At 36.1% G+C, this 19,449-nt stretch overlaps 2 protein-coding genes and 1 long non-coding RNA gene across 3 annotated transcripts in view; all 3 read right to left on the bottom strand.

Moving 5' to 3' along the window:
- Window positions 1–6,621: 6,621 nt before the first annotated feature.
- On the bottom strand, window positions 6,622–11,552 carry tomm40 (translocase of outer mitochondrial membrane 40 homolog (yeast)). The gene is made up of 9 exons (XM_034873251.1): window positions 11,444–11,552; window positions 10,538–10,773; window positions 9,953–10,113; window positions 9,328–9,429; window positions 9,089–9,194; window positions 8,443–8,565; window positions 8,125–8,201; window positions 7,223–7,325; window positions 6,622–7,123 (listed from the first exon to the last, which is right to left on the bottom strand). The coding sequence occupies exons 2-9, from the start codon at window positions 10,752–10,754 to the stop codon at window positions 6,984–6,986; spliced, it is 1,029 nt and encodes a 342-aa protein (XP_034729142.1). The 5' UTR covers window positions 10,755–10,773; window positions 11,444–11,552; the 3' UTR covers window positions 6,622–6,983.
- LOC117945661 lies at window positions 7,545–7,865 on the bottom strand. The gene is made up of 2 exons (XR_004656860.1): window positions 7,669–7,865; window positions 7,545–7,633 (listed from the first exon to the last, which is right to left on the bottom strand). It is a non-coding gene; the product is annotated as an uncharacterized LOC117945661 (long non-coding RNA).
- A 751-nt stretch (window positions 11,553–12,303) lies between the features above and the next one.
- The window catches only part of ddx61 (DEAD (Asp-Glu-Ala-Asp) box helicase 61), a 13,842-nt gene continuing 6,696 nt past the window's right edge, over window positions 12,304–19,449 (bottom strand). The window contains exons 10-13 of the mRNA XM_034873243.1: window positions 17,700–17,880; window positions 17,510–17,611; window positions 17,141–17,371; window positions 12,304–14,777 (exon numbers count right to left, since the gene is read on the bottom strand). Coding sequence (XP_034729134.1) covers window positions 17,148–17,371; window positions 17,510–17,611; window positions 17,700–17,880 — 507 coding nt within the window. The 3' untranslated portion in view covers window positions 12,304–14,777; window positions 17,141–17,147. The remainder of the gene's footprint in view (window positions 14,778–17,140; window positions 17,372–17,509; window positions 17,612–17,699; window positions 17,881–19,449) is intronic.

Genomic DNA, 19,449 nt, shown 5'->3' with positions numbered 1-19,449 from the left:
TTTTTTAACACACTACACTATCACCTTTTTTAACATACTATACTATGACTTTTTTATCCCTTTTTTTGACATACTATATTATGATGATTTTATTACTTTTTTCAACACACTATACTTTGAGCTTTTTATCCTTTTTACTTGTCATACTGTAATATGGCGTTTTATCACTTTTTTCGATATACTATACTATGAACTTTTTTAACATACTATACTATGACTTTTTTTTATCCCTTTTATTTGACATACTATACTATCACCTTTTTATCACTTTTTTCAACATACTATAATATTACCTTTTTCAACACAGTATACTTTGAGCTTTTTATCCTTTTTACTTGACATACTGTATTATGGCGTTTTTATCACTTTCGACATACTATACTATGACATTTGTTCAACATACTGTACTATGACTTTTTTTGACATGTTATACTATGACCTTTTTCAGCATAATTTACTATAACTTTTTAATTTGTTTTGTCGTCATACTATACTATGACTTTTATCACTTTTTATGACAGGCTATACTATGACCTTTTTCAACATACTATACTATGACTTTTTTATCCCTTTTATTTGACATACTATACTATCTCCTTCTTATCACTTTATTTGACATTTTATACTATGATGTTTTTATCACTTTTTCCAACACACTATACTTTGAGCTTTTTATCCTTTTTACTTGACATACTGTATTATGGCGTTTTCATCACTTTTTCGACATACTATACTATGACTTTTGTTTGACATACTGTGACTTTTGTTTGACATACTGTAGTATGACATTTGTATCACTTTATTCGACATAAGATGCTAAGACCTTTTTCGACATACTTTAATATTCCTTTTTTAATAATTTTTTTCAACATAGTATACTATGACTTTGTAATGGCTTTTTTGTCATACAATACTATGAATTTTGTATCACTCTTTTGGCATTCTATCTATACAATAACATTTTTAAACATACTAGACTATGACGTTTTAATGGCTTTTTCGTCATACTATACTATAACCTTTTTCGGCATACCACGATTTTTTTATCCCTTTGTTGAAATATTATATACTATGATTTCTTTTATCACTTTTGTTGACATACTATACTATGTCTTTTTTCAACATAATATGCTATAACCTCTTTTTACATACTTTAATGTAACTTTTTTATTAATTTGTTTTTGACATATGACTTTGTAATGGCTTGTCATGGTCATACTATACTATGGATTTTGTATCACCCTTTTGGCATTGTATAAAATAACCTTTTCAAACATGCTTTACTATGACCTTTTTCCACTTTTTTTCCACTTTTTTGGACAAGCCATGGGATGACTTTTTATCACATTTCGACATACTTTAGTATGACATTTTTATCACTTTTTTCAACATACTTCACTATGACGTTTTAATGGCTTTTTTGTCATACATACTATAACTTGTTTCAGCACACTATATACTATGATTTTTTTAATCACTTTTGTCGACATAGTATACTATGACTTTTGTTTGACGATTAATTAATATACTATAGTATGACCTTTTTGATATTTTTCTCACTTTTTTGGACATACCATGGGATGACTTTTCATCACATTTCGACCAACTATACTATGAATTTTTATAACTTTTTTCGACATACTATAACTTGTTTTGACATGCCATACCATGACCTTTCTCGACATACAATACTATGAAATTTGTTCAACATGCTATACTATGACCTTTTTCAGCATAATTTACTATAACTTTTTTATTTGTTTTGTCATCATACTATACCATGACTTTTATAACTTTTTATGACAGGCTATACTATGACCTTTGTCGACATACTATGCTATGACGTTTTATTGATATACTATACTATGACCTTTTTTTATCACACTACACTATCACCTTTTTCAACATTCTATACTATGACTTTTTTATCCCTTTTATTTGACATACTATACTATCCCTTTTTACTATTGATTACTTTTTCTACGTACTATACAATTACATTTGTTCGACATACTGTGCTATGACTTTTCAACACTTTTTTTGACATGCTATACTATAACCTTTTCAACACACTATACTTTGAGCTTTTTATCCTTTTTATTTGACATACTATATTATGGCGTTTTTAATCACTTTTCGATTTGCTGTACTATTGCTTTTTGTATCCATTTTTTCCATACAGTATATTGACTTTTTCCCTTTTTTCAAATTCCTATACTATGTCTTTTGTTTGACAAACTATGCAATGACTTTTTATCACTTTTTTGACAAACTATATGTCTTTTGATCACTTTTTTCAACATGCTATACCATGACTTTTTATAACATGCTATACCATGACATTTATCCTTTTTTAAACATACTATACTATGACCTTTCTCAACATACTATACTATGACGTTTTCTACATACTATACAATTACATTTGTTCAACATACTATTCTATGACTTTTCAACACTTTTTTTGACATATTATACTGTAACCTTTTTCAACATATTGTGACTTTTTTATCACTTTTTTCGACACACTTCACTATGATGTTTTAATGGCTTTTTCGTCATACTATACACTATGTTTTTTTTATCACTTAGTCGACATTTAACACTATGATTTCTTTAATCACTTTTGTTGACATACTATACTATGACTTTTGTCTACATAATATAATCTTTTTTGAAATACTTTAATATAACTTTTCGATTAATTCTTTTTCGACATATGACTTTGTAATGGCTTGTCATGGTCATACTATACTATGAATTTTGTATTACCTTTTTGGCATTCTATACAATAACCTAACATACTACATACATACATAACTTTTTTACAACTATTTTGACATGCAATACCATGAATTTTTTTCGACATGCTATACTATGACGTTTTTAATCACTTTTTTCTACATACTTCACTATGACGTTTTAATGTCTTTTTCGTCATATATACTATAACTTTTTCCAGCATACTATATACTACAATTTTTTTTATCACTTTTGTCAACTTTTTGACTTTTGTTTGACTATAATAATATACTATACTATGACCTTTTCAACTTTTTTCTCACCTTTTTGGACATACCATGGGATGACTTTTCATCATATTTCAACACACTATACTATGAGTTTTTATAACTTTTTACCTACTATAACTTGTTTAGACATGCCATACCATGACCTTTCTCGATATACTATACTTTTACATTTGTTCAACATACTATACTATGACTTTTTTCAACATAATTTACTGTAACTTTTTAATTTGTTTTATGGTCATACTACACTATGACTTTTGTTTAACTTAGACATACTATAACCTTTTTCAATAAACCTTACTCTGACTTTTCAATGGCTTTTTTTATCATACCAGACTTTTTTTGATCACTTTTTTGACATACTGTACCATAACCTTTTCGTCAAACTTTACTATGACTCTTTTAATCACTTAATTCAACACTCAGTACTATGTCTTTTAAATGGCTTTTTTTTATCACACAATACTATGATGTTTGTATCAATTTTTGGCTTTCTATACTATAACCTTATTCAAGGTAATATACTATAACTTTTTTGACATGCTATACCATGAATTGTGTGCTATATACCATACTAGGACTTTTTAATAGCTTTTTTGGTCATACTGTACTATAACCTTTTTCAACTTACTATACTACTACTTTTGCTCGACGTACTATACTATGGCATTTTCATCACTTTGTTCGATATGCTACAATATGACCTTTTTAACATACTATACTATGACTTTTTCATTGCTTTTGTCGTCATACTATACTATGACTTTTGTTTATCTTTTTTGGCATACTATAACCTTTTTCAAAATACTATATTACAATTTTTTTATCACTTTTTTGACATACTATACTTTGACTTTATCACTTTTTTTGACATACTATACTATGACTTTATCACTTTTTTTGACATACTATACTATGATCTTTTTCAACACACTAAACTATAACTTTTTTTGACATGACGTTTTATTTACTATACTATGATTTCTTCATCACTTTTTTTTTACTTTACTATGACCTTTTTCAACATGCCCTACCATGAATTGTTTTCTATATACCATACTAGGACTTTTTAATAGCTTTTTTGGTCATACTATACTGTAACCTTTTTCAACATACTATACTATGACATTCTACACTAGGACTTTTTTTTTTAACCACTTTTTGTTGTTGCACAGTGGTGGCTTGTACCCAAATGCCAAGATGGCCAAAAATCCATATCCATCCATCCATCCATGTCCAGAAACAGCAAGCAGGGTTGTGCAAAAACACAAGGAAAATACAGAGACAAAAAGAAGCCGACAAATACACTCTGACACCGAAACATACAACAATGATCTGATACAAGACATGAAATAACAAAGATAAAATACACAAGGGAACGAGATGAGAGACAGGTGACACTAGATTTAGGAACCGGTGAAACACATCAGGGTGGGGCAGACAATCCCAGAGGCAGGAAAAGACCAGGTAGGTAGTAAAACCAGACAAGACTGGGGAGGAAAACAGAGAATTCAAAACAAAACACATCACTTTTTTTATCACTTTTATCGACATACTAAACTATGACTCTTTGTCACCTTTTTTGACATGACCTTTCTACAGATAAAATACTATGACTTTTTTATCATTTTCTTTCAACATATACTGACTTTTTTTATAGCTATACCTAACTATGACTTTTTAATCAGTTTATTCGATACACCACACTATGACTATTTGATCACTTTTGTTAACATACTATATTATGTTTTTTCAACACATGGCGTTTTCTTGTCATGTTATACTATGACCTTTTTTGACATATTTTACTATGACTTTTGTTTGACATACTGTACTATTACTTTTGATCACTTTTTCGATATGCTGACTTTTTTTGACATACTATACCATGACTTTTTTTCTACTTTTTCAACTTACCAAACTGACTTTATCTTTATTTTTGATACACTATACTGACTTTTTTCAACATATTATAATATGGCTTTTATTTACTATACTATGACCTTTTTCAACATACTATCCTATTATGTTTTTGTATTCCTTTTTTCAACATTCTATACTATTACTTATTTTCATCATGCTATACTATAACATTTGTTCAAAATACTGTACTATGACTTTTTAATCAATTTTTTCTACCACATTATGACCTTTTAATTGGCTTCTTTTCCTCATACTATACTTTGACTTTTATATTGCTTTTTTGATATACTATACTAGGACTTTTTTTATCAATTTTTTTTTGATGTACTATACTATGACTTTTTTCTGACATGCTATACCATGAATTTTTTCGATATACCATTCTTTGACTTTTTAATGGCATTTTTTGCCATTCTATGTGACTTTTCAATAACTTTTTTGGCATGCTATAACATTGTTTCAACATACTATGACTTTCATATACATTTTTCAACATGCTATACTATGACCTTTTTTCCTTATTGTAACAGACAATACTCACTTGTTTCCGATTGATCATTCCATGAATTTTTAATGGCCTTTTTTGTCATACTAAACTATGACCTTTTTCAACGTACTATACCTAGCTTTTATGATGTTTTTTTCACTTTTTGGACATACAGACTTTATTTTACATGGCATACTACATGACTTTATGACATACTATACTTTGACCTTTTAGGACTTTTTAAATGACATCCTACACTATACCATAACTATTATGACATAGTATACTCTGCCTTTTTTGACACACTGACATTCTTTACTACTCATTTTTACTCATGACATACCATATACTGACCGGTAAGGAATAAAGCTCAGTGTCAGTGAGGCAAAAAGCACGGAGCATGCATCTACCAAGAGTTTAAAATGTGACTTGCTGTCTAACATTACGTATTGTAGAGACATGTAGGAAAAACGATGTTAAGCACAAGAAACGGGGCTCCAGGAGGAAGAGAAAAATAAGATTTATGCCGTAACGTAATATCTTTTGAAGATGGATTTTATAAAATTTGTATCAAGCAGCATATCATTCAAGAACTTGTATCAAAGTATTGGTATAGGGCTGGGAATCATTCAAAACCGCCCAGCCTTAGCCTTATTAGAGATTATCTGACTGACCTGACGAAGCCTTGAAGATATGACATACTATCCTTTTTGGGACTTTATGGCATACTATAACTTTTATGACATTGTATGACTTTGACATACAGTACATATTCATGACGTACTCTGACATATTACAACTTTGTTGTGGCACATAGGCTACAATAAATATTTTGATATAATACATACTGTACACTTTATTTCATGGTATACTATACTAGGACATTTTTTACTTACCTTTTATAGCATATTATACTGTATTTGTTTTTACATTTGTACGTTTACTATGAGCGATTAGTCTTGGCATAATGTAACACTGAATGCCATGTTTTACAGATTATTTGAGTGACCTTATGAAGTCTTTCTAGACCCACCAGATTCCACTACAGTATGAGAAACCACCAGAGGAGGAAGTTACTGCTGACATTAAAGAATGCTAACATTTTATAATACACCCCAAAATAAAAAATGTGAACCTGAAAAAAAATCAAGTTCTTCTACAAGAACTCACAACATTCACTTTTACAAAAAGTAATCACATTTATTTTAATCATCATACATGACCGCCATATATTATGTCTAACCACTTACTATGATTTTCACATTGCATGTCCTCATGCCCACTGACGTTCAGCACTCTAGCCTCTGGGTAGATCCAATACACCATAAAAGAAAGACATTTGGGCTACATAATGAAGGCATGGCTTTGCCAGTCCTGGCTCCTTGGTAGTTGTCTCTCTATCTGCCCCAGAAATCACAGTTATAAGAGAGTCTCTGAATCCAATTTCTAAAACTTAGTCCTTAGGAAACTTAGGTTCCTGTGGGTCTCTGTGCGGGTCCAAGCTGTGGCCTGCGAGCTGGCTCCAGGCGGCCCCTGCACGTCTAGCCAATGGTGACACCAAAGCCACACTGGAACTTGTTCTTGCGGTGGTTGAGGAAAGCCCCGAGGGCCAGTGTGAGAGGTAGCGGCAGCAGTTTCTTTTCAAGGGTTGCCCCGACTACCCAGTTACTGTCAACTGTGCCTGTGAAGAGGAAAGGTGAAGAAGAGGAAGAGTTCCATTTTAAATGAACAGTCACTTAACTTACTTGGCTATGAGTGTATTCATCCTGTATTTATTTACCTTTAAAGAGGAAGTTAGCTTTGGGAACGTCCAACTGGTAACCAAAAGATGCTGTGGTTTCTTGCATCCTTGTGTTTGCTTCAAATTCGACTCCTATCTGCAACTGTGTTAGAAGACAGAAGTAAAAGGATAAGTTCACGTTCAAATAGTTCTTGAAATTTTCTGCTGCAGTGATTTTTCTCCTGTCCATACAAGAGAAGTGGGGGATAAAATCCACAGGCCTCCTTTAATGAAAAAATATATTCAGAAAATTCAGCTGAAGCTATTATGAGGTTTCAGCAGTCTAAGCAGTATCTTCCAGAGTTTGTCTTTTTAGTACAACGTTCTCTCTGTGTGTCTCTTTGGACATTAGCCATGCAGTGTAGGAAGAGTAACACGAAGAAATATTGTACTACAAATACTTGGAAGATACTTGATTTGCAGTTAGACTGCAGAAGCCTAATAACAGCTTCAGCTGAATTTTAGAATTATTTTTTTAGTTTCTGCATAGAAAGACTGGATTTTTGTTCCATCGCATGTATTAAAATCTCTTTCCAACAGAACCTCTGACAAACAGCCCACGAAGGGCAGCAAAGCGTAGATTTGTTACCAACTGGGTGTCACACCTCTTTCTTTCCCTCCCTCTAAGCATGATCAGCGGTCTCTCTCTTTCTTTCTAGCGGAACTTTGAGTATGATAAAGCGCTAAATATAAATGTAATGAAGTAATTATTATAATTATTAATAATAAAATTATTACATTCAACATAGACACAGAATGCATACTTCCCAGAGCAATGCTCAATCTCAAATCTATGGAGCTGGGTTTGGTCTGGTGATAGCCAGATTAGCATTTTAGCAGTTTGGCAGACTGAAATGAAAGAAAGAAATACATCCACATACACCATTACCAATGTTAGGTACCTGATCACTAGCTTTGTGATAGTATGTGGCATGAGCTCCTGCCCCTCCCAAAGTCAATGTAGCAACGTAGTTGTCCCCTGAGGAGAGATTAAAGGGTTGGAAAATCTATAACACAGTTAACATTGAATGCTGAGATGGAACTAGGCACCACTTATCTAAATCCAGGTCACACTACAGAAAAGTTAAATAAAGTAACTTACTACAATTAATGGAAATTGGTAGTCAAATATTTTTTTAACTTAAAGCACAATTGTAAAATGTGAATGTAAAGTATTTTTTCCGTGCACAGTTCAATAAGTTAACAAAGTGGAGATTTACCTGTGTACCTGCCCAAGAGGGAGGTGACTGCTCCTTCCTCCCCTGGTCTCCTGTGGTACACTAGCTCACCACCCAGAGCCAGAGCTGGTGTGATAGACTGGAGATAGTGGCCCACCAAAATGCCTGATGGAAAGTATTAAAAGAGTTTCTTTTATACACAGTACAGTCCCTTCTCCTCCATATTTGCAGTATCAATGTCTTTCCCTCTGTAAGGTGTTCTAGTGTGTTCTCATTTTTGTTTATACTTTTTAAGCCTCTGGTGTTTTGCCAGCTTTTCATATTCCTTCTTGTTGATGTGGATTTTAAATGGAGTACTACATTTGTCAACACTGCTGACCTCAATATTGTCTTGGTATCAACAGATGTGTTCCTGTGTTCTGGCCGGCCAGGCCAGATTCATAATATCCAGATTCATATAGGTGTGATTGGCAAAGGACACAAAAAGAAAAAAATGACACGCATGGAGCTCTTCTTTGAATGAAGTTCCATTGTGACAAATAAATGGACTACTTGCGGAGTGACATGAAGACATGAAGCTTGTGAAATGTAAGTATTACTACAACAATCCCCTCCTGTTGAACTTGTAATGAGGAAATAAGGTATACAAGAAAACCTCTAGACAATTTTGAGAAAATAAAAATCATACCAGATCCAACAAGTAAATCTGGATTTCCGAGCGTCACAGCAGCAGTGAAATCTTCACCACGACACTCCATGTCACACTGCCAGTTCACAAACTTGTGTTGCTGAGTCTGCAACACACAAAAAAAGGTATAAAGTTAAATATTCTGAGACTTGCAAACAATGTCAGTGGCACTTAAAACCTAAAAAGAAGTGTCTAAAAGACAACTTCTGAAAGCCTGTTCCCTCAAGCAGTCTACATACCTGGATGGCTATTTTGGAGCGTACAAGAGACGTGAGCTGGTGGATGACCTGGGCATTCAGGCTACCAGTATTGTCCATATCTCCAACCATGACTGGGAATGACTATGGGGAACAAAACACACTCATCGGCTTTCAAGTTATGTGGATAACATTTGAAACCAGGTGTGCCAAGAGCATTGGCATTGAGCCTTGGGCTGTGAAGTATCTTTCAGAAACCATCAGTGTAAATGCTGTTGATCTGGATTTACAAATTGGCTGTGTGCTCCTTGTGGGCAAAGAAAAAGAAAAAAACTAAAAGTATGTTATTTAGTGAGGAACCCTGAGGAAGACAAAACTGGTTATTAAAAATTAGGTAAACTAACTGCAACCAAGAAAGGCTTAATATTATAACCGTGGCATTTTTCCTGCTCCTATGCATACATTTCTGCGGGTTTGCTTTCCAAATAAAAAATGATTTTCATATAAACTATTATTTATTTTTTCCATTCATGGCGCAAAGAAGCAACTAAAAGGAGTACATCAAACATTCAGTCCCCTACCATGACCAGGAAGATTTACAACACAAATTTCCCAATGTTAATATCTTTTTAGGGGTTTGTTAAAGTGATGGGAAAATTATCGTTACCTCTGCTGGTCCAGTCTGTTTACTGCCTACGTAGGTGGACCCAAATCGATAACCAGAATCCCCAAGGGTACTGAGGGTGACTGTATGGCTGACCTGGAAGTGGTTACTCAGGCCCTTATTCACCACTAACCGCACCCCTTCCATCTGCAGAGGGAACACCTCTAAAACAGAGAGAGGGCAAAAAAGATGTATGTAACACAACATTAGAAAATTGTATAACGCCGTGTCAATAGGACAATAATACTACACTTATGTTAAAATGATTATTACTTAAAAAGCTGAAAAAATTTAAGAATAAACTACACCAGTACATACATACAAATTACAGGACCCTACCATTAAAAGGCTCAGGCGAACCACCCAAGCTGTTTTGGGCATTAGTAGAAATGAGAAGGGGGAAATGCAATGCTACCAAGCAACGCGAGTCGCTGCAAAGTGTGGTCAAATTTTTCAAGAGGTGCATGTCAGGGTAAGGCGTAGGGTGCCTACACATAACTACATACATCTCTAGGCATAGGTCCAACGCAGAAGCAAAAATCACGCTTGAGTCTTCCACAAACCTAGGGAAAACATTGATTTTCTAACCTTTACATTTGCGGTGGCACTCCTCATATGTGCCTGGATTTGGGAGCGGGGAATCTGCATCTACTGACTGCTGGCCAGATCCAGATGTTGGAGGGACTGAAGACACTGAGGGCATAGTGAACCCTGGAGGGACAGACACCAACCCTGGGACCCCTTGACTACCTCCAGCTGCTGCTGGGGCAGGACTGGGTGGGGCAGCAGCCAACACACTGCCCATACTCCGAGGATGTAACAGACTAGGAAAGAAATATATAACGAATGAATAACGTGTTTAATTATATCAATGTTCTTTAAGCATACAACTGCAGGGTTACGGACTTAAAATAATCCCTGATAAAATGTAAGAAATTGGAGAAGTATTAGCTTGCGAGGTACGATATGAGCATACAATCACCCATTCTTTACACAGTATATCCAATGCGTTTGGGCACAGTTTGCTTTTAAAGTCGTTAGCTCACGTCCATGCATTCAGCTAACGTCACCGTAAATTGGACTAGCAAGAGAGATCAATCTGTCGTTGCAGTAACCGTACAGTTACAGTAGGTTGGTTGTAGCTAAGGCCCAGCTCAATCAGACTACTTTAATTGAACACAATACAACCTGGTAATAATAAATATCGAGCTAAAACTTGGGGTTTGCAAAAAAGGCAACATTTGGAGCTAAGCCTGTAGCTGGTAAAACTGACAGTATTTAACCTGTCAAGGCTAATGCAAGCTAGCATGGCTGGTTGACGTTAGCTAGCTAGCTGGCTGACTGGCTAGGTAGCCATGTGGAATCGACCACGAGATATATTCGTCTTCATATTGAAAAAACGATAATTTTATTTACGCTATTGGGCCTGTTAACACCTTAAACTACCATCTTCTTACAAAAGTGTGCAAGTAATTTTAGGGTTTATCTACTTACCGTGACAATAAGGGACCAGGGGTAGTTCAACACCGGCAAAGTTCACCACAACGTCCGTGACCGTGGTTGACAAATGCCCGCCTATTGTCCGTAACTCATCCACGGATTGGCTAATGTATATCTCATTTCAACCGCCATTGGCTGATATTACAGCTGGTACAGACCCTTCCTGATGACGTATCGCGGGGTTCATTCGCTTAACATTCATTTCATTCAATCTCATGCTGAATGACAGTCCAAGGGTACACCTATGTTAGGGGCTGTAGCGCATGGTTACATTTACAAATTGTATACATATACCACCATATTTGTACAAGTAAACCATAAGTGAATAGCCAAAGATATACTAGCTGTATTGATGTACATGGCAATAGTTATTTAAAAAAAAGAACGGCAAGACCTTTTTCAAACTGGGTCCTGTCTCCCAAAGCAATAATATTAAGAAAGCTGCATTGAAGACAAAAAAAAGTGGAGAACCTTAACCACACCAAAACCTGAAATATTAATTTTACATTAGAAAGGGTGCAACTGTGGATTTTACAGTAGCTCAGTCTGAGGGATTTGGGTTGGGAACCGGAGGGTCGTCGGCTCAATTACCCGTAAGGACCAAAGTACTGAGTGTGGATTGGTAGCTGGAGAGATGCCACTTCACCTCCTGGGCACTTGAGCAAGGCACCGTACCCCCCCTTCCGCTCAGGGCTGCTGATCCGGCTGGTAGCCCATCTCTCCATTAGTGCATGATTAGGTCCTGAACATGTGTATTTACTATCAATAGTATAGAAGAAAAAAAAAAAGTATCCTTTCACTATTTAAAAAAGTATTCTCTCACTGAGTGTACAAAGATCAAACTGAGAAGAGCAGTTAGTCAGTTGGACTTTAATTTGTTTTAGGCGCTGGCATCGGCACATTTAACAGAAAATTGTTGGCCGTTTACTTAAAGCATCCGGTCATCAAGTCATGAAGGTATGAATTTCTTCTGAATACAGTGATGGAACAAATGGTCTCAGGTTACAAATCCACTCAGAAAATGGCCATGCACTGTTGGCTGCACTGAGGCTAAAAGAATTGGGAACCAAAATATATCAACAAGGGCACTCCAGACTCCTGCTGCTGCTTGGTAGTAACATAATGGTCAGCAAAGAAAACAGAAGTTGGCTGAAAATTTCACAGTACTGTTTTAAATCTGAAATACATGTATTTTGTGTGATGAAGTCAAGAAGTCCAATAATGTAATATAGCCAACTGGTCATGTTAATAATTCCTCATGAGACAAATGCATTTCTTAAAAATAAGGAAAAACTGAAAATCCTTCCAACTTTAACTGTGCTTTCAAAACTGATAATATAATAAGGAATTATTTGAGTGCCATTTTACCTTCAATACAATTGTGGGACAAGAGCCTGGGCGAAGTACAGGTTCGACGTTAGACTAAGGCACTTGGGAGGGAAGAAAGGACTCAGAATCTAGGCCCCTCATCTTGTTAATTACTGATAACCTCAATACCTGAGAAAATGTTGCCTGGCGCTATGGCTTAAGGAATAAGAATTTCCCAGTTAAATACTGAATTATGGTTACTATCGAATCTGTGCTTTGACAAACAGCACTATAGTGTCACTGACATTACACGGTCATATTTAAATATGTTCTGTTGTAAAGTCTAATATAAAAAAAAAATAGCATGTTCATTATCAGCAACACTTTCAGGTGCTCTGTGCTGGCACACCATAGCAGCCCTCTTTTAAACATTCAGAGCAAAGTTGACATTTTGGTTTCTGAAGCCATCTGTATTCTCACTTTAGTAATTCTCTGTCTGCTCTTCCAACTTTGCTTACCCTTCGAAATATGTTAATGTGGTTACACTATGGACATGTGTACACACAATCTTATTTTACCACTGCATCCCCAAGTCAGTAATTAGGTTGGTGGGCAAAATGTTTACGACCAACATGGAATGATAACAAAAGGTAAACTCAGTGGCCACATTATTAGGTGCAACTCATCATTGATGCAAGTATCTAAATCAGCCACTCGATGCATAAAAGCATGCAGACATGGTTAAACTAGTTATTCTGACCAAACAGATTAGTGAAGAAACATACTTTAAGTGACTGCCAGTGGAATGATTGCTGGTGCTAATCTCCTGGGAATTTTGCATACAAGTCTATAGGGTTCACAGGCACAAAAAAAAAAAAAAACTCACGGGTGGCGGCTGTGACGGCAAAAGTGCCTTGTTAATGAGGAAAATGGCCAGACTGTTTCAAGCTAATAGGAAGGAGACCGTAACAAATAACTATGTTACAGCAAAGATTTGCAGACAAAGAATTGAGGCAAGGGTAGACTTGGCTCACCAACACCGCACAGCAGATGATTGGGAAAATGTTGCCAGGTCTTTTGAATCTCAAATTCTGCTGCAACAGGGACATAGGGTCAGAATTTGGTGTAAAGATAAATTCAACATTTCAGGCTGATGGTGGCAGTGTAATGTTAAACAATGGCACACTTTTGCCCATTTAATGTAAACCGAGCAACGTTTAAATGCCAAAACATTCTTGAGCATTGATCCAGCCCCAATTGCATCCCTTTAAGACCACGGTCTACCCATCTTCTAATGGCTATGTCTTTGCAGAACATCACAAAACGCATCATCTCAAACATGATAATGAGTCTGCTGAAATGGTTTCCAGATCTCAATTATTACATAACACTTTTGAGAGTGGGTTAAACACAAAATCTGCAGCATGAATGGGAAGCTGACAAATCTGCAGCAACTGCATGATGCCATCATCTCAACATGAACTTGTTTAAGTAATGTTTCCAGCATGTTGTTGAATCCATAGCATGAATAATTCATCAATAAAGTAACCATTGTGTAAAATTGTTACGGGCGGGGTTCCTTTAAAGCATCTGCTAAAAAGGAATGGCAGCAGCATGTGCACACTGCCATATGTAGTTCATTTGCACAGTAAGGATGTGAGCTGGGCTCTATCCTCTAAGTCTACCTTTGGTTTTACATTTTCATTCTTACAGCAAAAAAATAAAAATAAAGAAAATAAACAATGACAATGTCCATCTATTGTCAAGAGCGGATGAGTTCAATGACAGACTTAAGCAATAGCCCACATTACATGTACAGTGACCATTTCTGGCAGGAAAGAACTGATTGAAGTGGCAGTGGGAAGATAGTTTACTAACATGTGCACAGACAGAACTGGAGATTCTTGTAGACTCAAAATGGACCATTTGGGTGACGAACTAGGGAACAGAAATCATCCCTTGGAATCTTGTGGGATGCATAGCCAATATTGTGTCATGAATGCCAGGCACCACGTTTCTCCTGAAAAGAAAAGAAAAGTTGAGTTAAAATGTCTGAAAGACGTGAATAAGTTGCTGCATTAGTAAACCTGGAGAAAATAGCTGGCTGTGTGCACTAATCAGCTCTGTTCAAATCTATGTTGAATGCTGTTGTGTATTCTGAGGAAGACAGCACTTAACCCTTGACCTATAAATCCTGTAAAACTTCAGATAATCTTATTATTGAAAAAGAAGATTATCTATAAGCTATGTTGCTAGTATCTGCTCTTCTTCAAGCTAGAATGCTCAGATGTTTCAGCACTATTACGTTAATACATTGAACATTTAATTAGTACACAATAGATAGATAAAATGTACATAGTTGTGTTCAAAATAAGTCCAACAACACTGACCTCATAAATCAATTTTTGGTAGAAGTGATATTTCTACATGCAAATAATTCAATAGCAAGTATTGTAGAGTCATAGAAAACCAAAGGACCCAATAGCCATGACATGCTGCTCATTCTGTGTAATTGAAATGGCAATGTTCAAAATAGCAGTGTTGTGTTCAATTAGGTGACTGATTCTGTGAAGAAACAGGTGTAAATTACGGCCCATATTAAAGGAAGGAAGTAAATGTTATAACCAGCATACTGGTTATAGTGCATTAAACACTGAAATACTCAGCCAAATGGGTCGTTCCAGACTTTGCTCTGAAGAACAAGAGACTAATTAAAAAGTTGATTGTAGAGGGGAAAACAAATTATTTCCAATGCCTTGAAATGGCATCCAAAGCCTGAACGACGTGGGAAAATACGGTCAACTACCATTCAAATGGATTGAAAAATAGCCAAAATGGCCAAGGCTCAACCAATGATCAGCTCAAGGACAACCAAAAAAGACTTAAAGTTACCTGTGAGTACTGTGACGATCAGAAGAAGGCTATGTGAAGCAAAGCTATCAGCTAGAAGACCCCGCAAGGTCCAATTGCTGAAAAGACTGAACAGGTTGAAATTTGCCAATGGACATTGACTGGCCAAAGGAGAAATGCCGCAACATTCTGTGGGTTTATTAGAGCAAAATTTTTCTTTTTGGGTCTAGGGGCCGCAGACAGTTTGTCCGACAACCCACATGCACTGAATAGAAGCCACAGTGTACTGTATAGACAGTAAAGCATTGTGATGCAAAAATCATGTTATGGAGAGGTTTCTCATACTGTGGTGTTTGGCCTATTTATTGCAGACCAGGGATCATGGATCAGTTTCAATACATCAAAATACTTGAAGATCACGTTGCCTTATGCTGAAGAGGAAATGTCTTTGAAATGGATCTTTCAACAAGACAATGACCCAAAATACACCAGTAAGCGAGCAAAGTCTTGGTTTCAGATGAACAAGATTGATGTTATGGAGTACCCAGCCCAATTCCCGGACCTCAATCCCATAGAACACTTGTGGAGTGCCATCAAAAATTATTTTTAGGCAAAACCCAATAATGCGGAGGAATTGTGGAATTTAGTTCAATCATCCTGGGCTGCATTACCTGTTCACAGGTGCCAGAAGTTGGTCGACTCCATGCAACACAGATGTGAACCAGTTCTCAGAAATAATGGTTATGCAACCAATTCATGCAGTGATTCAAAGTAAAGCAAACATTTAAGACATTTAAGTTCATACAGTAAAAGTTGAAGGTTGTAAAGAAAAATGCAAATACTGCTTTTTTTGAAAAGCCCAATATTCATTTTTTCTTCACTTTCTCTAAAGGTTTAACACAAACTTGACCAATTTTGATTTGAAATTGAATGTGCAGTGTTCCCAATGCATTAATATTAAGGAATTAACGAGCTATTCGGAGGATGAGCATTATTTACATTTTTAAATACTATTATTCTGAACACAACTGTATGATGCGCACAAATATGTTTACAGCCAACACAAGACGCCGCAGTAAGCGTAAAATGTGTAAGTGACATGTGCCAAGAAAAAACCTAAATTGCCATTAGACCAAAGTAGACCTATCACACACAGTTTTTCAATACTGCCAGTAAAGTCAAGGGTGTTACCAAGTTTTGAATAGAAATAAATAAATACTGGGAACCAAGCAATCTGCCCGTTCCAAACAGGCACTAGCACCAAGAACTTGCTGCCTCTTCATTGTCCATAGATGACACAGCTTAACACCTTCTTAACACCAGCCACGCACACAGCTGAGCATTAACCTTTAATACTTTCTTGGTATTAGATAGATGGACAACTTAAAATGCAGCTATTCTGTGACCTGTATCAAAATTGTTAAAGGGAACCCATTATGTTTTGCATATTTTATGTCATATCTATAATGTTAATGTATCGGATTTTAATGTTAAACATGTCCAAAGCTTCAAATAGCTGTTTGAAGAACTGACCATTCACTCAGATTCCTCCCAATTCCTTCTTTTTGGCTCGACCGTGGTCATCATAGTCATTCTCGTCATCATCTGGGTCAACAGAGTGAAACTCTGCCACATACAGGCTCTTATCAATGCTGCTGGGGATGGGCTTTATATCAGTGACAAGCTGATCCTCAATGTTCTTCAGGTTGTAGCGGTCCTCTGAAGTGATCAGATTGATGGCCAGACCCAGATGACCAAAACGCCCTGCAAGAGAACAGCTTAACTATTATGAACGGTTAGCGCTATTGTCACAGAATCAAGCGGGGCATGCAAGATTTTGAAAGTGGTAGCTGTAAACAAAACCTGTATTTAACAGTGAGCATTTATAATAGTTAATTTTACCTGATCTGCCTATGCGGTGCAGGTAGGTCTCTGCATTTTTGGGGAAGTCAAAGTTGATGACCACATTTACTGCCTGAATGTCAATTCCCCGAGTGAATAGGTCTACAAGAAAATATGCTTATTAGTCAACCTACAATGACCACCAATAATATAAATATCTATTTTAAAATACAGAACTCTCTTAACCTACCTGTGCAGACCAAGTTTCTGCACAATCCATTCCTGAAGTCGTGGAACACACGGTTCCTGTATTCCTGCATCATCTTTGCATGAATGTAGAAGCATGAATAACCCAGTTGGGTGATTTTCTTGGCCAGAAGCTCAACTCTCTGGGTGGAGTTACAGAAGATGATAGATTGATTGATCTGAAGCTGTAACAGAATCAGAATCAAAATGATTGGCCTCGTACACTTACATACACAAGGAATTTGACTTTGGTAGGTGTTAACTCTATACATATAAAGTACAATAGAGACAATAATATACATATAGGCACATAACTTAATATACAAATAAAACCTAATATCAGACAAGTTCACATGGAGCGGTATTTAACGTGCAAAAACTAATGCAAATTACTGTGCAAGATGAATATTGGAATGATAAGTATGTAATGTGTAGCAAAGTGGGTGCTTAGCCAAAGTGGGGATGACCCCTCTTATCCGCAGATAAAGTGGGGCAAAAAAGTGTGGACACCCCAGGTAAAAACTTGTATTAATGTGCATAAAGAAGCCAAGAAAAGATTGAAAAATTGGACATTTGTATAATATGTCAAAGAGTTAGATTTTATTTCCAACATTTGCACTTTCAAAATAAAAATAAAAAATGGCCTCTGCAAATGTTTGGGCACCCTGCAGGGTTTATAGCATGCACCGACCTCTTTGGAAAGCTGAGACCTGGCAGCGTCATGGATTGATCTCAATCATTGTCTGGAAAGACCAGGTGATGTCAATCTTAAGGTTTTAAATGCCCAGACTCATCCGACCTTGCCCCAACAATCAGCATGGCTTCTAAGCAGTTGTCTAAAAAACGGAAAATAGTTGACGCTCTCAAAGCAGGAGAAGGCTATAAGAAGATAGCAAAGCGTTTTCAGATGCCAATATCCTCTGCTCGGAATGTTATTAAGACATGCCAGTCATTAGGAACAGTGGAAGTTAAAGCAAGATCTGGAAGACCAAGAAAAATATCAGACAGAACAGCTCGCAGGAATGTGAGAAAAACAAGTCAAAACCCACAATTGACTGTACAATCCATCCAGAAAGACCTGGCAGACACTGGAGTTGTGGTACACCGTTTCACTATAAAGAGATACTTCTACAAATATGGCCTTCATTGAAGAGCCATCAGAAGAAACCCTCTTCTACGTCCTCGCCACAAAAATAAGCGTATGAAGTTTGCAAATGAACATATAGACAAGCCTGATGCATTGTGGAAACAAGTTCTGTGGACCGATGAGGTTAAAATAGAACTTTTCGGCCGGAATGAGCAAAGGTACGTTTGGAGAAGAAAGGGCACAGAATTTATTGAAAAAAAACCTCTGTCCAACTGTTTAGCATGGGGGTGGATCAATAATGCTTTGGGGTTATATTGCTGCCAGTGGCATAGGGAACAAGTAGAAGGGAAAAATGAAATCTCAAAGAACTGGAAGAATTTTGTAAGGAAGAATGGGCAAAGATACCTCAAACAAGAATTGAAAGACTCTTGGCTGGCTACAAGAAGCGTTTCCAAGATGTGATACTTGCCAAAGGGGGCAGCACAAGGTATGAACTCTGCAGGGTGCCAAAAGTTTTGCTGATGTCATTTTCTGTTATTTTGAAAGTGTAAATGATGGAAATAAAATCTAACTTTTTGTGACATTATACGAATGTACACTCACCGGCCACTTTATTAGGTACACCTGTCCAACTGCTCGTTAACACTTAATTTCTAAGCAGCCAATC

Source organism: Etheostoma cragini, chromosome 6 (assembly GCF_013103735.1).
Source record: "Etheostoma cragini isolate CJK2018 chromosome 6, CSU_Ecrag_1.0, whole genome shotgun sequence".
NCBI classification, from domain to species: domain Eukaryota; kingdom Metazoa; phylum Chordata; class Actinopteri; order Perciformes; family Percidae; genus Etheostoma; species Etheostoma cragini.
The sequence above is the reverse complement of the archived record's forward strand: the minus strand, read 5'-3'. Positions and strand labels throughout refer to the sequence as shown.

Coding starts and splice junctions, on each gene's coding strand:
- tomm40 (XM_034873251.1), bottom strand. CDS start 10,754: ATGGGCAGTGTGTTGGCTGCTGCCCCACCCAGTCCTGCCCCAGCAGCA. Junction 8,202..8,442: donor CCTCTTGGGCAGGTACACAG/GTAAATCTCCAC, acceptor ATCTCTCCTCAG/GGGACAACTACGTTGCTACA. Junction 7,326..8,124: donor ATCACAAAGCTAGTGATCAG/GTACCTAACATT, acceptor CTTCTAACACAG/TTGCAGATAGGAGTCGAATT.